Here is an 18,028-nt window from a genome sequence, read left to right on the forward strand (position 1 = left end):
ATGCAAAAAGCCTCTCGCTCGCAGGAGATGGTGGATAACCGCCAGCTGCACTGTCAGGTGATACCGCTTGACGTGGGGTTGACACAGCAACTTGGGCCAGGGAGGGATCTCTCTCGGTGCCTCGGAAAGGAGAGCTAGCAGGTCGGGATACCAAATGGCCTGAGGCGATTTGGGAGCCACCAGATTCATCCTGAGATTCGGGGTGATCGTCACTTGGCAGATCACTCTGTGAATCAGATAGAATGGAGGAAAGATGTAGACGTCGAGATTGTCCCAAGGATGCTGGAACGCGTCCTCCTGCAGCAACCCATGGGTCTGGCACAACTGAACAGAAGACCTGACTGGACATCCACACAGGTCAAACAACCTTTCCGCAACTTCCGGGTGAAGGGACCACTCCATCCCAATCACCTGATTCTGGTGGCTGAGCTTGTCTCCCACTATATTCCTCTTGCCTGGAATGTACCTGGCTGGCAGCTCTACCAAGTGAGCCAACGCCCACTCGTGCCCCTGCATTGTCAACTGGTGAAGCGGGAGGGACACTAGACACCCCTGCTTGTTAACGTATGCCACTGCCGCGGTATTGTTGCTCATCAATACCACGGAGTGTCCCATCACTCGATCCTGGAACTCTTGGAGAGCCAGGAAGGCTGTCTTGGGCTCCAGGATGTTGATGTAAAGGTACTTGTCATCTCAGTGCCACACCCCCTACGTCAGCAACTCCTCCAGGTGTGAGCCCCATCCCTCCGTCAATGCATTTGAGAACAGAAGCACGTCCGGAGGGGGAGTATGCAGATATACTCCTATTAAGAAGTTCCTGTCATCCATCCACCAGTCTAGGTCCTCTCTCACCGCCTCGGAAAGAGGAATGAGAAAAGACTGGGGGTCTAAAGACTGGGATCAAAACTACTTCAGTCTCAACTGCAGAGACTGCAGGTGAAGGGCCCATGGGGGACCAGCTTCTCCAACGACAGGTGACCGATGACGACCTGCCATTACTGAGCTGGCTGTTCCTACCGAGACAGAAACAGCTGTGCCGCCTTCCTGACCCTGCTGGTCAGCATGCCCAGGTACTTTATCCTCTGCTTGGGGTTGAGATCCCAAGATCGCAGCAAAACTCGAGGAGCTGATCCCTGTCCTGTAGCAACTGCGAGCAGGAGGTCACCAGGACCAGCCAATCATCGAGATACCTCAACAGACGTATCCTGTGCGAATGGGCCAAGCTGACACCAGAGTGAACACTATCGTGAACACCTGGGGAGCGGTCGAGAGCCTGAAACAGAGTGCTGTGAATTGGAAGACCGTCTCCCCGAGGATAAAGCAAAGGTACTTGCGAGAGGACGGATGAATGGGTATTTGAAAATACGCGTCCTTCAAGTCCACCGTAAGCATGAAGTCATTCCCCCTGATGGAGGTGAGCACAGATCACGCAGTCTCCATCGTGAACCAAGTCTGGCGAATGAAACGGTTCAGGAGAGAGAGGTCTATGACCGGTCTCCAACCCCGCGAGGCTTTCTCAACGAGAAAGATCCGGCTGTAAAAGCCTGAGGACTGATCCGACATGAGTTCTACAACACCCTTGCTCAGCATGGCCTGCACTTCTTGCATTAGTGCGATGTCCTTTGAAGATCCAGGAACGTAAGTGCAGAGATGGACCGGTGTGATAGTGAGGGGTGGCCGAGACTCGAAGGGTAGTAGATATCCCTCCCGAAGGACATCCACTATCCAGGTCTCGGCTCTGTATCGCTGCCATGTTGCCCAATGGCTTGACAGGCAACCCCCCTTCAGCAGCAGTTGGGGGGAACGCCGGCCCCCCCATTGTTTCCCCGTCTTCTTCCCCTTGCCTCCTTCACCAGACTGGAAAGTGGGCTGAAAGGGGCGTGACTGCCCACCCTTTCCAGAGGAAGAAGAAGGCTGGGTGTTCCTGCGGGGTTCCTTCGAAGTCTGGGACTTCTTAGGGGCAGAGAAAGTGCTAGCCTGGCCCGAAGGATGGGCCCCAGTAGAACGCAAAGACCTGGAGGTCTTAGCCACTGCCTGGTGGACAAGGCGGTCACTGTCATCAACCTGACACTTATCCACTGCAGCATCTACCAACTCTCTAGGGAAGAGAGAGGCTGAACCCAACAACAGTCCATTCTGCTGGGCCATTGCCGACTCGGGTCCCACAGACCTGTCGTAGAGAGAGAGAACAGCATCTCTTCCCTTGAGAACCAGGTGACCCACAGGTTTGCCATTTGGTGGGTGAGGTAGAAGATGGCTCTACATCCAGACTGGCACAGTCTCCTGAAAGCGGAGTCCTCCCTGGGTATGATGGCGCCCAAGGAGGCAGCCAATTTGGATGCTGTGAAAGACCACAGATCCAGCCAGGAGACTGCCTGGAGAGCCACCATGGTGGTGGCTTCCATGGTTGCTGCCTCTTGCTGCGAAAGGGAGATACCCTCTGCAGTAAGTTGCTGCAACAAGAGACCTGGGCCTAGACGGACCAGGTCCGGATCAACCTGCTTAGGCGGCAATGCCCCTTCTGAGGGCGTGTAGAATTGCTTCTGTTGAGGCAGAGGAAAGGGAAGCAACTTGTCTGAGTGGTTCGAACGAAGCAAATTGTCTTGCCCACACGCAAGCGTGGACCATGGCAGCCCCACCGAAACCTTGGGTTCCTTCTTCAGACCCCAGCGGGATTCGAGGTGCAAAGGATGATCCACAGACGAGGCCGTGGTCCCTTTCCCGAGGTCGTTGTGCTGATGAATCAGCGCAATAACCTCTGCAAAGGTCCTCTGTATCTCAGGGGTGTCCATGTCCTGGGGAAGAGGACCCTCCAGTCCTTCCAGGGCGTGGTCCTCCCGACCTACTCTCCCGGCAGGAGGGGGAACCTCTGCAGACCCCTGGGATCCTTCCTGCACTACGCGGGAGTACAATCTGGTCGATACGAGAACTGAGCCAGGAGCGTAAGCCTTTGTAGTCGAACTCCGGGGAGACAACTCACCAGAGTTCCTCCTGTCCGACTTGTACCTCCTAGGGAAGCCCAGGAGGTTGAGGGGGCAGGTGAGGAGGATTGAGCACCCCCGCCGGTCTTGCTGGCGGAACCGGCAGGAGCAGCGGGCTGAGAGCAGTCAACAACCCGTGGTAATGACAGCAACTTGGGTTGAGGAGAACATTTTCGCTTTGGCAAAGTGTTGTCCCGGGAGAGCGGAGCGGTCTACGCGAGACTAGCTGGGTGCTCGACTCCACCGAGCCAGGCTGGCCATGCGAACGTAGCCGGGGACTGGGCGGAGTCGAACATGTGGCTGACTGGCGAGAACTTGCGCTGTCCTATAGACAGGCCCCAGTCTTCTTCAAGGCCGAAACCTCGCGAGACAGCTGAGCAGGGGGACCTCTTCTCTGTCTCACCAGGTGTTCGGACTCGAGAGGCCGAAGCACCTTCTCGGGAACCATGCTTAGCACTCGTGGAAGTGCTAGCAGGAAGAGCAAAGACACCTGCATGTCCAGGCTCTTTCTCTCGTCCTGTGCCCATGTCGGTATGGAGGGAGGTCTCTCCAGTGCCAGTCTGGGGTACCCGAGTCTCCTTAGAGACCCTGGTACTTGGTGCAGCTTGCGAACGAGTGTCTCACACAGTGCCAGTCTTAGAAGTGGATTTTTTTGGCACGGTAATGGGAGTGCAAACTGAGGTTTGCATGCCGTCGGCTCCCGAGATGACTGACCCGGGGGTCAACAAATCAGTTCTCTGGCCCACGGGCTGGGAAGAGCTGACGAGAGATCCCACTGCCTTCCCTGTGGAAGGAGGCAGTCCCTTAGAAGCCCCAGGGCAATACTTCTTAGAGGGGGGAGAGACAGCCTTCTTCTTCCTCAGCCAATGAGCCTCGGAAGAAGAGGAAGATATAGCAGACGACAATGAAGACGAAGATGATGAAGACGACAACACCTTCTGAGACCTCTTCCTCAACTTCATCATCTTCTTCAGGGCGGCGGTCAGGTCCCCCATCCAGGAGGGTGGAGCACAAGATGCAGGAGCAGCCAGTGGGGCAGGGAAGCAGGAGCAACCAGGGCAGCAGAGACGTCAACAATCAGACCAGCAGCAACCGGGGCAGGCGGAGCAGCATGGGAGCCAAGGAATCCAGGAGTCGAGACATGGGTGGTCAGCACAGGTGGAGCAGGAACAGGAGCCAGGCTGAGCCGAGAGCCAGGTAAGCCAGGAGCCGGAACTGGAGTGGGGTACAAGCGTAGGTCGGCAACAGCAGGAACAGCCAGAGCAGGAACCGTGATGTAGGAAACAGATGAGGTTACCATACTGGAGGGGCCTGGCAGGGATAGCGGGGCCAGAAACCCAGTTGGCAGTGGCATGGCATGGAGAGAGGCATGCGAGGCTGATACCTGGGTACCCAGGTGCGAGGCGACAGTCACCGACAATTTAGCGAAGGAAGACATGGTGACTCTAGACGTGGTGGCAGTAGCCGCAGCGTGGGTGACTACTGGATTGCCATTCAGATGGGAAAGCAAGCCTTCCAATGACGGGACGCCAGGTAGACCCAGGTGATGTCAGGTAGAAGTAAGGTCTGGAGCCTGCCCACCGAAACAAGTCTACATCCAAACATGAAGACAAAGTTGGGTCAAAGGAGGGAGTATCTACTAGCTCCAGGGAAAATATTGCCCCCCGGAGCAAGGAAAGGCCCCCGAGAGGATGTCCTGATCATCCGCTCCCACACCCGACGAAGTGAGTGAAGACGACAAGGGGGAGTCCTCACCCGAAGGAGAAGCAGCAAGAAGGGGAAGCTTGCCGGGAGGGAGAAACAATCCCGACGAGTTAGCCACCAAGGGAGTCATCGGGGTGTATAATCTTCAGATGATGCCTTGGTGGGCTTCCTTTGATACTGTCTCCCCCACCTCAAATTTCACCCATTGCTCTACAGACCGGGAACAGCACTCCGAAAAGGTGAAGTACTTGAACACATACACCCCCTGCAAAGGAGCAAAGGGCATGTGGGTCCATGTCAATATCAGATCGAAAGCTATTACACTTGCTGGGGGAAGGAGGGCTTACGAGATTTATCAAAGACTTTCATACTAGTAAACAAAAAGAAAAAAATCCCACCTGGGAAAATCAGCTCTACGGAAGTCAGGGCATACAGCGAAGAAATATGTCCACACCCAATGACGGCCTAAAGCAATTTGGAATGTTTACATCTGGGCAGGCGGGGCTCGCCTCCCGGACGGTAGTTAACTGCCTAACCATCTTGTTCAAAAGTTCAACGGCCGTTTCCAGCTTCGCTGAAAGTACAGTAAAGACCCCATATTCGCAGGGGATGCGTACTGCACCCCACCCCCCAGAATAGCTAAAATCCGCGAATACTTAAAACCCCTCTAAAAACACTTAGAACTGCCTATTTTGATAGTTTAAACACAAAAAAAAACTAAAAATGCTTACACCTGAGTATTTTAACAGTTTTATCACAAAAAGTGCATTTAGTCATGAAAATATGAAAATACAGTAATTAGTGAATATCTCTCAGTGAAAAATACAGCGACTGGGCGAATTTTTCGCAAATAACGGGTAGATATATTCCACAGAGAAATCCATGAATATGTCAGTCCATGAATAGTGAGACCGCGAATATGGGGGGGGGGTGTTTACTGTAATTCCTAATGTAAACGACCGACGGTTGGTATATCGTGTCGGAACAAATAATGGGTAATTCACCAAATCCTCAAGAAAAGCGAAGAAAAAACCTCAAATTCAACCACCAAATCATTCAATGTTGATGGTAAAGCCAGCAGAAAAGTAGTGATGATCACTGTTACATTGTACCTATTGTTCCCCGACAAAAGGCGGGGTAGTTACCGTACCTACACTGTAAACAAATGAATCGCTACTGTGAATTTCAAATTTTTAACTGCCGCATGAGTGGAAAGTATAGCTATGCAATTACCTGGTAAGTTACATATGTGAAACTTCCCAAATAATGGCTTAAGAGGACTATCAATGCACATCATATGATGATCCTTATTTCATGCCAAGATATTCTGTGGGGAAAATGTCCAAATCACTTGAGTGGGCCACAAATGACTATATGGCAACACTCAAACCTTCAGCTCAAGATATGAGGGAGAATAGTGGGACTTGAGATTTCAGGGGGGAATGTACTGTACTAAATCTCCCAGTCCCAGCACATCTCACATATACAGTATTTGCCTATAAATATGCTCAGGGATGGTTGCTGGTTTTAGTTGTCTTTTGCAGTGGTATGTCAGCTGCAATACGACAAATTTTGGAAGTAATTTTTATTTTTCTAATATACAAACCTGAGGTCTTTACTTAGGAATTACCTTCAGCACAAGCTGGAGCAGGCTATTCTACACAACAATGTTGTTCAGTACAGGCAGTCCCCGATTATTGGCAGGGTTCTGTTCCCGACAGCGTGACGATAACTGAAAACCGCAGACAACTGAAAATCGGCAATAATAGCGCCAATCCTTGGTTATCGGCACTGATAACCAGGGATCAGCGCCACCAACAACCGAGGATCAGCGCTGATAACCGATCGGAGTTGAAAATCCAGTTATCGTTGTCGCTAGACAAGTGCCATAAAACCAGATCGCTGATAACCAGGGACTGCCTGTAGTTGAACTACCGGTGGGAGGGGTGACGGGTACCCTCACCACCTCCCTTCGCTGAGTTATGTATCCACTTGCCTAATAGCCCAAGTATCAGAATGAGGGGTGGCTAGAGGTGGGCAATGTATGAGGTGGGCAATTTATGTAAAGACCTCAGGTTTGTAAGTTAGGAAAAATACAAATTACTTCCAAAATTTGTCATTTATTCCTACACGAATACAAACCATCGGTCTTTACATACGAAGACTTACTGATTGATGGGAAGATCTGAGTAAGCTTCATAACTGACTGGAGGTTTGCCTCACCTAGGACTTTTCTTGGTTGTACAATGTCGAGTAAAGGAAGTATTCCCATGCCTCTGATCAGGGGGACAACTATGTGCTCGACTGTCAGATTTCCGGCTTTTTGAAGTAATGGGTTTGGAAGCAACATTGTTTCGAAAAAGGCTTGGACAAACACCATGTAGGAGATAATAAAGCTAAAAATAAGCAACGAGTTAGTTTTACTGCCAATCCCTCTCTCCCCTTGCTACAGAGAAGGCAGGACTTGCTTCTGTTAGATCATATCAATGTAAAAAATAGAAAGGCTGATTACTCACCTGTATCTGTCCCTGTCCAGCACATGATGGCTTGAAAACCTATCCTCTGCTGGCCAGAAGAGGAGAGGTATGAGAAAGGGAAAGGAAGGGGGGCCAGTCAAACACACACTCACTTTCACTTCTATAACCGTATATCTTAAGACCAGATGCTACCTGTCCCACTAGGGGAACTGGATGAGTACACAAAATTGTTGAGCAGCCACCACAGGACACAAGGAAAAGGTTTCCAAGGACCTATGGGCAGTGTCTTTGCTACGAATTCTGGGACAAATTCGAACGCAACAGATCCCTATCCCCTCGAGTGTTTAACATTACAAGAAAGACCATGGAGTTTACCTACTCTCTTCACCAATGCCTGGGCAAGCAGAAATACAGTTTTGAGGCAAGAGCCCTGTCTGGCAACTCTCGTAGAGGCTCGTAAGGTGCACAAGTTAGGCTCTGACGAGAGTCACATCCCACTCCGGGAGCCTGAGTTCCCTGGGAGGGCAAGACTTTTCAAAGCGTCTCATCAGCATGGAGATCTCCCATTCGAAAGAGTGATCTATGTTCTTTAGACTTAGGACTAGGCCCAGGGTGGCTCTGTAGCCCTTAACTGCTGAAAGAGAGAGATGCTTTTCTCGGTGAAGGAAGACGAGAAAGTCTACTACCTGCTGAACAGTAGCTCAGACCGGAGAGAAACCCCTTCCACAACACTAACCACAGAAGACGGCCCATTTCCCCTGACAGACGTCTGCAGAGGATATCCAAAGCTATCCAGACATCTCTGATGCTGCTCGGTGAGAAAAGCCTCTTGCTCGCAGGAGATGCTGGATAGTCTCCAACTGTGAGGGATAGGGACTCTACAGACTGGTGGAACTTCTCTACATGGGGTTGGCAAGGGAGGTTGTGCCAGGGAGGAATTTCTCTCAGTGCCTCAGATAGCAAAGCTGGCAGATCCAGGTATCATTCAGCATGTGACCATTTGGAAGCCACCAGGGTCATTCTGAGAGTATTGGTTATCATTACCGTGTTGATCACCTGACGAATAAGACAGAGCGGAGGAAAAGAGTATATGTTGAGGTTGTCCCAAGGTTGCTGAAAGGCATCTTCTGCTGCAGCCCAGACCCAAGGGTCTGGGAAGATGGAGAAGAACACCAGCAACTTCTTGTTGTGCCGGGTTGCAAAGAGACCTATCACTGGATGTCCCCAAAGGTCGAACATTCTCTCCATGACGTCTGGGTGCAGGGACTATTCTGTCCCTATAACTTGACCCTGACGGCTGAGTTTGTCTGCAAATACATTCCTCTTGCCTGGGATGTACCTGGCTGACAACTCCACTATGTGTGCGATACTGCCCATTCTGCACTTGCACCATCAACTGATGAAGCTGAAAAGACACTATAGTACATTCTCATCAGCCCTTACGACGCTCCTGATTGGCTAGTGGTAGACCAATCACAGCGCTGGAAAATGGCCAGTGTGCAGTCTCTCTCAAAGCTCAGGAGAGTGAACATCTCTGCTCCGAGACCTGCGGAACATGTCTTTCAAGTTATAATTTTCATTAAACCTCAATTTTACCCAAAGAATAGTAGTTTCCCAATTTCATCACTAAACATGTCAAACCAATGGTTGTAGGATTATGATTATAATGATTTATGAAATATTTACTTCAATAAACTTAATGGTCGGATATTTGGTAGTGAAATAAACAAGAAATTTTTAAAGATAAAATGTATTCTTTCATTCCTTACATGGCATCGCAGTGCATTCATCATTTATCGTCTTGTGTCTCATAAAATTTCGTAGCTTAAATGTCATGGATGGCAATGCTACCTAAAAAGTATAGGTAGGGCTATCAATCAATATGAAAATAACAAACATAGCGATTAAGAATGTTAAAATGTTTGGGGATGCACGTAAGAATATAGCCTATCCCAGGCAACCAGCCAGCTCCTTACACATTCCTTACTTCTAGAGGAATCTCTTGCTTTCGCTTGTTGTTATTTGGGACCACACTTGAATGACGCTTGTATGACAGACCTTGCATTCTAGTTCAATAAACGAGCCTAGGATTATGTAATGACTCGTCTATGGCCGTCTGCAGTCAGCTACACTACTAATATTGTGAGCCTCCTCGCCCCCTACAAAAAAGTTACATACACATACCATACTTTTCTATGTATCTACATATGTATGTAGTCTATAATTACTCATTTTAATTGTTTTCCGTATCGCGGCCCCTGATAGGGTGCTACCGTAGGCCTACTGTCAAGCAGCTGATCGTACCCGTGTAGAGAAGTTGCCTCTTTATTCGGACAGCCATAGACAAGTCATTACATAATTCTAGGCTCGTTTATTGAACTAGAATGCAAGATCTGACATACAAGTGTCATTCAAGTATGGTTCCAAATAACAACGAGCGAAAGCAAGAGATTCCTCTAGAAGTAAGGAATGTGTAAGGAGCTGGCTGGTTGCCTGGGATAGGCTATAGTCTGCGTGCATCCCCGCACATTTCAATATTCTTAATCGCTTGTTGTTATTTTCATATTGATTGATAGCCCTACCTATAGGAGGTTTTTAGGTAGCATTGCCATCCATGACATTTAAGCTACGAAATTTTTATGAGACACAAGATGATAAATGATGAATGCACTGCGATGCCATGTATGGAATGAAAGAATACATTTTATCTTTAAAAATTTCTTGTTTATTTCACTACCAAATATCTTACCATTAAGCTGAAGTGAATAATTCATATATCATTATAACCCTTCAACCATTGGCTTGACATGTTTAGTGATGAAATTGGGAAACACTACTATTCTTTGGGTAAAACTGAGGTTTAATGAAAGTTATAACTTTTGAAAGACATGTTCCTCAGGCCTCAGAGCAGAGATGTTCACTCTCCTGAGCTTTGAGAGAGACTGCACACTGGCCATTTTCCAGCGCTGTGACTGGCTGACCACTAGCCAATCAGGAGCGTCATAAGGGACGGCGCTAGGCACCAAATGCACGGCTGATGTGAATGTACTATAGTCCCCCTTGCTTGTTGGCGTATGCCACTACCGTGGTATTGTCACTCATCAGTACCACAGAGTGCCCCATCACCAATCCTGGAAATCTTGGAGAGCTAAGAATGCTGCCTTGAGTTCCAGGATGTTGATGTAGAAGTGCCTGTCATTCTGATTCCACTCCCCCAAGGTTGGTAACTCCTCCAGGTGTGCGCCCCATACCTCCCTTGAAGTGTCAGAAAACAGAAGCATCTTGGGAGGAAGAGTGTGAAGCTGAACTCCTATTACACAGTTCCTGTCATCTAGCCACTAGGCTAAGTCCTGTCTCACTTCTCCCAAGAGAGGGATAGGAAGGGATGGAGGGTCCCTTGCTTGAGAGCAGGACTCCTTTATTCTCCACTGAAGGGAATGAAGCTGAATCCGCCCATGAGAGACCAGCTTCTCCAAAGATGACAGGTGACCGAGAATGACTTGCAACATCCCAGCTGGTTGTTCCTGTTGGGACAGAAACGATTGCACTGCCTCCATGAACCTGCTGATACGGGAGTCTGAGGGAAAGACTCTCACTGCTGCCCTATCTATCAGCATGCCCAGGTATGTTATCCTTTGCTTGGGTATGAGGTCTGACTTCTAGAGATTTATCACAATGCCTAGGCTACAACAAAACTTGAGAAGGTGATCTCTGTCACGGAGCAACTTCAAATGGCAGTTCGCCAGGACTAGCCAATTGCTGAGATACCTCAGAAGACGTATCCCATTTGAATGGGCCCAAGTTGACATAAGGGTGAATGCTCACGTGAACTCCTGGGGAGTGGTCGAAAGCCTGAAACAAAGTGCCCTGAATTGGTACACCGTCCTGTTGAGGATAAAGCAGAGGTACTTGCGGGAGGACTGATGGATGGGTATTTGGAAATACCCATCCTGCAGATCCACTGTAAGCATGAAGTTGGACTCCCTGATGGCCACAAGCACTGACTGTGTCATTTCTATCTTGAACAGAGTCTGGCGAATGAATTGGTTCAAGGCAGATAGATCTATGATTGGACTCCATTCCCCTGATGCTTTCTCTGCGAGAAAGATCCTGCTCTAAAAGCCAGGAGACTGATCAGTCATGACTTTCACAGCACCCTTCTTCAGCACTGCCTTTACCTCGTCCCGAAGAAAACGAAGTCCTTCGGCGAGCCGGGAATGTACGTCTGTAGATGAACCAGAAGGCTGGTGAGAGGTGGAGGAAACTCGAAGGGAAGTAAATACTGTAGCCCACCTGAAGGACATTCACTACCCAGGTCTCCGCTCTGTGTCTCTGCCATGTCGCCCAATGGCTCGACAGGCATCCCCCAACCAGTGGCAGCATGTGGAGGGGAATGCCGCCCCTAGCATCCTCTTCCCTTCTTCTTTCCCTTACCTCCTCTACCTGGCTGGGCAGAGAACCAAAAGGGATGCTTGTTTGCACCCTTCCTAACAGGGGCAGAAGAAGGCTGGGTGTTCCTACGAGGGACTATAGGATTCTGGGGTTTCCTAGGACCTGTAGAGAAAGGGCCAGCCTGACCGGAAGGTCATGCTGCAGTGGCATGCAAAGGCCAGGAGGTCTTTATCACTGCACGGCAGACAAGACGGTCACTGTCATCCTCTCTCGGACGATCCACTTCTTCCTATCGAAGAGAGAAGTGCAACCCAGCAATGGTCCATTCCTCAGGGTCAAGACTGACTCAGTACCAACAAACTTGGAGACTCGGGAGAGAACTGCAGGTTAGCTGTCTGGTGGGCTAGGTAGGTGATAGTCCTACCTCCAGACAGGAACAGTCTGTTAAGGTTAGCTAAATCGTTGGTGTGTGATGAAGAGGAAGTGATAACCTTGGCTACGGTGGTGGACCAATGGTCCAGCAAAGGGACTGCTTAAACGCTGCCATGGCAGTTTCCAAGGTCGCTGACTCCTGATGCGAGAGAGAGATGCCCTTCACACGGAGCTGCTCCAAAGTCAGACCTGGACTGAGATGAACCAAGTCTGGGTCAACCTGTGCTGTTAGAACTGACCTCTCTGAAGACTTGTAGAATTTCTTCTGATGAGGAAGAGAGGGAGATAGCAGCTTGAACGACCAGCGACCAACTCCAGCAAGCTTCGACCTTTGGCAAATCAATAGAAGGTGAGGATTCCTTGCGGGCTCCGACCAGTGCTTCGAGGGCCGAAGGAACAACCTCATCGGCAGCCAAAGTCTCTTCCCTGAGATTGTTGTACTGACGAATCAGTTTGACAATCTCAAAGTAGGACCTCTGCAGCTCAGGGGTGTCTGTGTCCTTGGGGAGAGGACCTTCCAGCCCTTCCAAGTCACGGTCCTCTCGAGCTGCTCTCTCTGCAATAACAGACCCTCCTCAGAACCCCCACATCCCGCCTCTGACATCTGTGCATATGTCTGTTCTGGTCTAAGACGGGGGTACAAAGGGCTGCGATCCAAATCCTGATTGCCAACCCAAGTCCTGTGTCTTCTGGTATACCCTCAGGGTTGAAGAGGTATCTTGCTGGAGGCCGGAAGGAAGCAGAGGGGTGAACGATTGTCAACCCGTGGTGCATGCTCACTCTCCCCTCCTTGTGGGCATGCACCTGGTCTGGTCTGTGGACCGTGAATGCATACTGTACCTTCCTTGAACCTGGAAGAACCTTCAAGTGGCGGGTTGGGGAGTCACATATGCGGATTGTCCGAGGCACAGGAGTATGCAACGGATGATGTTGCTACACGGGGGTCCATGATGGGGGATGAGCTTCCAGGACAAATCCTTTGAGCCCCATGCAGCAGAAAGTTCTTTACCAAACTTAGGAGACATTGGTTGCCTGGTGTCTGTGCCTTGGATGTCGGTGGATGTGGGGGATCCACGTACACAGACTTGACTTATGGAAGCTGCGTTTTGGCTGACCCATGCGCATCCTGCTTCCGCGCCTCAGATATCTGGGGAGACCCGAGATGCGGTTTCCTTGTCTGGGGACAAGGAAAGCTGTAGAGAGATCTCTATGCTTCTTCCTTAGAAGAAGTCATGCTGTGAGAGGGCCAACAAGCCTTCTTACAGTCGAGAGAAGCAGCCTTTTCCTTCCTCGGGTCTGTCCGCATAATGGGACCCTTGGAGGGAGAAGGGGAGGAGATGAAGAACACACTGATGATGACGACGAAGGCAAACGGGGTCTCTTCTTTGATGTCCTCTTCTGGTCACGCTTGTACCTCTTTAACAACTCACCCAGAAGATCCTTGGCATCTAAGAGACATCAGAGGGAGCATAGATGTTGATAGGACCGGATGAATAACTGAAGGCTCCTGGACTGTAGTCGTGGTTCCCTTGGTTCCCGTAACTGAAACCATAGTTCCAGTCACTGATGCTGTAGAGATAGGTGTGGCAGATAGGAGGCACCAAGGTGCACAACCAAGCCCCACACCAATGACTCCCCTGGAAGACCTAGGGAGGGCCAGAGGTTTCTAAGCTCTTGAAATGTCTTCCTGATCTCTCCCAGACCTGCAAAAGGCATGTTAGTAGGGCTGCCTCCTTTTTCCCAGGGGCAGACTGCTCTCCTGCTGACCAAAAGGAGGAAGTCCTTGAGAGATTGTGATCGGCCTCCGCCCTCCTCTGAGAATCACTCATTGCTGAAGCAACAGGGAAAGGGGGGGGGGATGAGTGACCTCTCCCCTAAAGGAGGTAGCAGCAATATGGAGTTGCATGGGAAGAGACAAGGAGCGGCACCCTTGGAGGAGAATACAGTACCCATCCGAGGACAGGTGGGCAGCCTTCATGGATTTTCTCTTTCCAGCAGACCGCATCCACTGCTAACTGTGTGAGGGTCTACATCGATGGATGAAAGGAAGCAGTTACATTACTGCTTCCCCACACCAGGGCAAAGGTGGGGTTTAGGCTTGAATAATTCCTAGGTTTGCATATTTCAAAATAAAACACTGAGAAAATAAGCACAGATATATATCACACAAGACGACACAAAGAAAGAAAAAACCAGGATGAAGTGCAAGAGAACAGCCAGCAAACATTCATGTAGTGGACGGCAAGAAATGCGCCCGCTCCAGACAAAGGCTATAAGGCAAGTGGGTGTGTCACTCAGCGAAGGGAGGTGGTGGTGGTACGTCTAGCTCCTCCCATTTGTAGTTCAACTACTGAACAACCTTGTTGTGCAGAATAGCCTGCTCCAGCTTGCGCTGAAGTAATGCCTATGGCGGACATCGTAACCTCCAGGGCAGCTGGCAGGAACACAATGGAAGTGGCCCCAGGCACGACCACCAGGAAAAGCAGCAGACATGATCAGGACAGCCGATGCAGGAGCTATGACAGCGGTTCGGAAGGCAGGAGCTACTGCAATGGCCAGGAACATCACATGAAAGTTACCAGCAGCAATAGGAACAATCAGGACGGCTGCGGCAGGAGACCAGGAAGAGCTGCCCAGAGACTGTTGTCGAGTTAACAGGAGCGTAACACAGGAAACAGCAGGAGCCGATGGACTACAGATATGCCAGAGGCATGCCACAGCATACATGAAGGCCAGCAATGACAGTGATCAATCCACATCAGTGGGAACAGAGTCGGAACGATCCCGACATGGAATTATGTTATCCAGCCAGGTATTGTGGTTGATCCCGAAGCAACACTAATGAACGCTGGGACTCCTCATGCGAGATATCTCCTGAGATATCCCATGAGATATCCAGTCAACTACTGCTGTGTCTGTGATGCTCACTGTCAACCTGAAAGAAAAAGCAAAGATGATTAGAGAGGGAAACTCCTCTTGCTATGAAGGGAATTGCCCTACGCAGCGAGAGGAGGTACCCAAGAAGAGGTCGCCGACGCCCGCCCCCCTCACGGTCTTCGCCCGACGAGTGAGCAAAGAGGGCAAAGGAGAGAGATCTCTACCGAAGGAGAGAAAGGAAGAGCTACGGGGAGAGAAAAGGACAGAGGGGAGGCCACCAAGGGCGCCATGGAAGTGTAACAAACAGACGATGCCCGCAACCTCCCACCTGCCCCGCAACTCTATGAGCACAGGCGGCAAAAACAACACTCAGCAAATGTAGGAAGGAAGTAGTCATGCCCTTGTACAAGGAGGAAGGAAGCCCAAGAAGGGAAGCGAACTCTTACGTCCCAATCAATGTAGGGGAGCGAAGATATGTCCCAATCTAATATTTCTGATTGTACAGGGGAATGCCTTCAGTATCTAAATAAAGGGCTACTGGAGAGAAGCATTGCCACTCGGTTATGCTCCTTTAAATATGCCCTTGGCTGTCAACCCAAGACACAGTGCAGGGGAACGACGGCTATGCAAGATTATCACAAATTGTGGGTTTGTAATAATAAATATCAAACACACGTAATATATACACAAAAATATATTAAGATCCCATCGGGATAATAAGAGCTTAATGGCAGTCAGGCAAGGAGATCCGAAACCATGTCTGCAAAGCATGATGGCCGAAAGCAAACTGGAATGTATTCCCGCCTACCTGGCGGCAGTTAGTGCCTAACCACCTTGCTCAAGAGTTTAAAGGCCATTTCCAGCCTGCACTGAAAGTAATTCTTAATGTAAAGGACCAAGGGTTTGTATAACGTGTCGGAACAATGATATGTTTTGTATGCTGGCCATCCTGGAATGCTATCATGCATGCACAGTGTTATATGGGAACTTTGGGTAAAAAGTGGAGTTTCCTTCACCTGGGGTCTAGGGGGCTGGCCCCCTGGTTAAGTAACATGGCCCACTAGGTTAGGTTAGGTTAGGGTATGTTAGGTTAGTATAGTTCCGTTTTTAATAGGTTTCCTTAGTCAATCCCTTCTTACACATATGGCTTCCTAATGACTTGTGCAAGTGCAGAACCATTCCATAACAACAACATGGCAATCTGGTCTTTCTCCCAGAGATTCCCCCAACCCAAAACCCGCATTCTCAAAGGGACCCCAACCATGTTAGGTAAAGATATGAGGTAATAATAATTGACTGACAACAAGCAACACCACCGCCTTCATCACCAACACTAAAAGTATAGGAAAAATCCATTTCCAAGGTAAGAGTCCGTGCAGAGCAGTTCTATAGTTTTACCTGATTATCAAATACATGGGGCTGAGGAAATTGAAAAAAAAAAAAAAGGCAAATCGGTCAAAACGACACATCAAGGTTATGAGATCGCCTACGAAATCGGAAATAACTTGGTACTATGGTATTACCCAAATCTTTTATATCTAGGCTCCCAGCAAATAGGCCTGACAATACCCGACTGTCAACGTCAAAATCACATGATCCTTACTGGAGCACTGGTGAGCGATGCTGCATGCGTAGTAACAAATAAAGCGACAGACAGCACCAACAGACACTTATCCATGGCTTTTGGGACACGTAATTGTCAGCTATGAGTTAATGGATTATGTTCCTTGATTGTATTTATGTCAATACTGCACCAGAAACCAAAGGAACTTGAAACACTCGTCGTTGATCCGTGCCTACATGCAACTGAAGGAGGCCAGTGGAGTGACTGAATAACGTCGTGACTAGTTGCGTCAGAACGTCGGTCGCTGGTCCCATTGTTTACGAAAACATCAGGCGGAAGCTGATCTTGCGGATGTTGGGAGTCACACACGAACGCTCGTCTCTCACGACAAGGAAGAAATTCACTTATTCACATTCGGTAGTGTTTGTCCTAATACTGCTTCCGCATGCAAGTACGCAGAACACGGCTCCATTTGGTAATGACAAGATGAACTACATGACTCAAATTCAGTAATATGTATCGAAACACATACCTAGTTGTTTTGCAACTTAATTAAGGCCCTTTTTTATTGAGACGGTTTCATTTTCAATCTAATCTTGCATAAATTAAGCCTGGTTACGCTGGCACCTATTTACTCTCAGCTTCGTTTATTCTAACCAGTTATTCTCCCTCCTCCCTCACCTCCCCCTCTACACACACACACACGCTTACGTACACAAATCCATAAGCATACGTGCATACATTTAAATAAGCTACATTTACAGTATGTTATATTTTAGGTGTCAGCTTCATTGAAAAGCTAAATGGTTTTATTTTATTAACATTTTAAGAGTAAAATAACAAAAACAGATTACACACATATATATATATATATATATATATATATATATATATATATATATATATATATATATATATATATATATATATATATATATATACAGTATATATATATATATTATTAGCTCTTTGTTGGGAAGTCGGTAGAGCTGTGGACTGTTACTCGATGGGCCGGAGTTCAATTCCCCGGCCGGCTGATGAAGAGGTAGAGGAATTTATTTCTGGTGATAGGAATTCATTTCTCACTATAATGTGGTTCGGATTCCACAATAAGCTGTAGGTCCCGTTGCCAAGTAACCAATTGGTCCTTAGCCACGTAAAATAAGTCTAATCCTTCGGGCCAGCCCTCTCTAGGAGAGCTGTTAATCAGCTCAGTGGTCTGGTAAAACTAAGGCTTACTTAACTTTGTAAGGGCATCAAATTGCCTCTCCTTTCTTGTGTTTCTTTCTTCATACATACATTAATCCGTCATAGATGTTACCTGTTGATATTTCAGATTCTTTATGTATCTCATTCTATGCATTATTGTACGACCTGTCCGCCGATAAATATACTTGCCTTTTGCATGCCTTGTAACGCATTTCTTTCTCCAAGGCGAATTTAATATAGGGTGCAGTTCGTTGATGAACTGCAAAAAGGATTCGGCATTGTGTTCATGTCGGAATAAAACGAAGGTATCGTCGACGTATCTCCGATAAAACAAAGGCAAAAAACTAGGGGACAGTCCTCCAAAAGGCGCTCCTCCAGGGAGGACATGAAGA

The 18,028-nt window shown here is 48.7% G+C and overlaps 1 protein-coding gene across 2 annotated transcripts in view; it reads right to left on the reverse strand.

Moving 5' to 3' along the window:
* The window catches only part of LOC136831361 (acid ceramidase-like), a 265,053-nt gene extending 248,146 nt beyond the window's left edge, over nt 1-16,907 (reverse strand). The window contains exon 1 of one of the 2 annotated variants that reach the window (XM_067091683.1): nt 16,467-16,907. In XM_067091683.1, coding sequence (XP_066947784.1) covers nt 16,467-16,541 — 75 coding nt within the window. In that variant the 5' untranslated portion in view covers nt 16,542-16,907. The remainder of the gene's footprint in view (nt 1-16,466) is intronic. The other variant, XM_067091684.1, reaches the window with a different exon arrangement.
* Between the last annotated feature and the right edge of the window lie 1,121 nt (nt 16,908-18,028).

This window comes from Macrobrachium rosenbergii, chromosome 48, assembly GCF_040412425.1.
Source record: "Macrobrachium rosenbergii isolate ZJJX-2024 chromosome 48, ASM4041242v1, whole genome shotgun sequence".
Classification (NCBI taxonomy): Eukaryota; Metazoa; Arthropoda; class Malacostraca; order Decapoda; family Palaemonidae; genus Macrobrachium; species Macrobrachium rosenbergii.